The sequence below is a fragment of the Contarinia nasturtii genome, unplaced genomic scaffold, assembly GCF_009176525.2.
Source record: "Contarinia nasturtii isolate CC-2019 unplaced genomic scaffold, AAFC_CNas_1.1 Cnas_scaffold_2025, whole genome shotgun sequence".
In the NCBI taxonomy this organism is placed as follows: Eukaryota; Metazoa; Arthropoda; class Insecta; order Diptera; family Cecidomyiidae; genus Contarinia; species Contarinia nasturtii.
Window position 1 is genome coordinate 1 of NW_022199355.1, and position 1,980 is coordinate 1,980.

General features: G+C 31.3%; 1 protein-coding gene across 1 annotated transcript; it reads right to left on the reverse strand.

Annotated features, from left to right (window-relative positions):
* Positions 1-6: 6 nt before the first annotated feature.
* On the reverse strand, positions 7-1,887 carry LOC116347674 (poly [ADP-ribose] polymerase tankyrase-like; the record flags this gene model as incomplete). Its single annotated transcript, XM_031778368.1, has 7 exons — positions 1,682-1,887; positions 962-1,000; positions 697-789; positions 531-629; positions 345-443; positions 156-254; positions 7-92 (listed from the first exon to the last, which is right to left on the reverse strand). Coding segments are annotated over exons 1-7 (594 nt in total), but the record flags the coding sequence as incomplete, so codon positions are not given.
* Between the last annotated feature and the right edge of the window lie 93 nt (positions 1,888-1,980).

The following is a 1,980-nucleotide window of genomic DNA, read 5'->3' on the forward strand; positions in this document are numbered from 1 at the left end:
AGATGCGCTGAAAAGTGGTGTATAATTATCTTCGTCTCTAGAATTCACATCAGCTCCATGTTCGACAAGATATTTGGCAATCTCCGTGCTACCTGTAAAATGTACGAAGTTCTCATGAAACAACCATTCTGCTAAATGAATCCATTGAAAATTACCACTTGCAACAGCCAAAGATAGAGGTGTATACTTGTGGACAGTTGTAGCATTTATATTTGCTCCATGTTCAACTAAATATTTAAATATTTCAAATTTGCCTGAAATGTTGTGCAGATAAATATTTAGTGATCCTACCACGTTATTTTCATTTTCAAGACCTATATATAGGCCATATAATCAATAATTACGATATCGAGCGGCGTTATGGAGTGGCGTCCATTTATCATTATCTTCGGCATTCACCTTTGCACCACGAGTGATTAAAAACTCAATAATTTCGCGTCTACCTGAAATTTTAAGCAAAGAAACAGTTGGCTTAACTACTTTAGCTATCACGCTTGATATTTTCAAATTTCAAATAAATAGACAATTACCATATTGAACAGCCTTATGGAGTGGTGTAGAATGACTGTAATCTCTAGAATTTACATCCGCTCCATGATCGACAAGAGCTTTGACTATGTCCGTTTTATCTGCAAAATTTATAAAATTCTTATGAAGCAACCACATTTTTATTTTTATTTATCAATTTGAAATTACTCCGAGCTACCGCAAGTGAAAGCAGTTCATACGAATTTCTATCATTTACGAGTGAACTATTCTCAATTAGACGTGTAACTACATCTACATTCTCTGGAAAGGATAGAAGAAAGGCATTTAAATTTAATATATATTCTTTTATCATATTCAAACATTAAGCTGTAATGATATTTCAAAGGAATTGAATTTTATGAAAATTAACTCGGAGAAAGATAAAAAATCGTTGAGAATATTATGGAATGTGTAATGATTGTCTTTGACTTACCTAATCTGATAGCATCAAAAAGTTCCTCAGTTTCATTTCCTGTGAAGAATTTGAACAAAGGAGAAGATTCAGAATTAACCTAGTTACAAGTGTTAGTAATGGGTTATACAAGTTGTGCTAAATGTTCAGCGTCAATGCGGTTACAGTTGTGTGAAAAAATAACCTGTGCAAAGTTTCAGCTCATTACGATATCATACAGACATGGCTTCCATACAAAAATCCAACTTTTAAAAAAAAAAATTGTGCATCGAAAATTATGTGTATCGCAAAACTAAGGTCAGATTCATTTTTTACGTGAATTCAAAAAGTGAATATATGTGATAAATTCATGTTGTGGATCACAGTGCGTAAGACATTTTATTCTCATCGGGATTTGAGCTTACTTTAATCCTCACCCTTTCAATTAAGTATTTATCAAACAAATTTCAATTCTTTTTTCTGATTCAACTAATATAGTGCAACCAAAATAAATAAAGTTCATGAAAATATTTAATGTCATATATTTTTCTCACAACATATACGCCGTAATCACACATCAATTTTATGATTGATTTACCTATTTCGATTTGATTTTTTTCAAATTTAAAATTGATTCTTTTCAGATTTTTTTTTTTTCAAATCCATTTGAATTTTTATTATTAAAAAGTAAAAAACCAAACTTAATCCGTTTTTTAATCCCATCGGTTTTAATTTGCTTACATTCAAATTCATTAAGCTTACCTCGAGTACTTTTCGCAACAAAATTCACAGCAAGGAGGAGAACGACCACAAGTAAAAATCCTTTCTTCATGTTTGGCATTTGTTTTTACCACTGAACGAGTTTTTGAACGGAAAAATAATGATGGAACTTATTGAATTGTAACAAATAACACGAGAGCACTGTTCTTGTAATGAAATTGGCAATTTAAACGTAAAATTCGCGAAAGAACGCAAGCATCGAGTGATCACTTGCTGTGTTTAACCAACCTATTAATACCCGCATCAAAATCACACATTAAACAAATAACGTATTAATAATA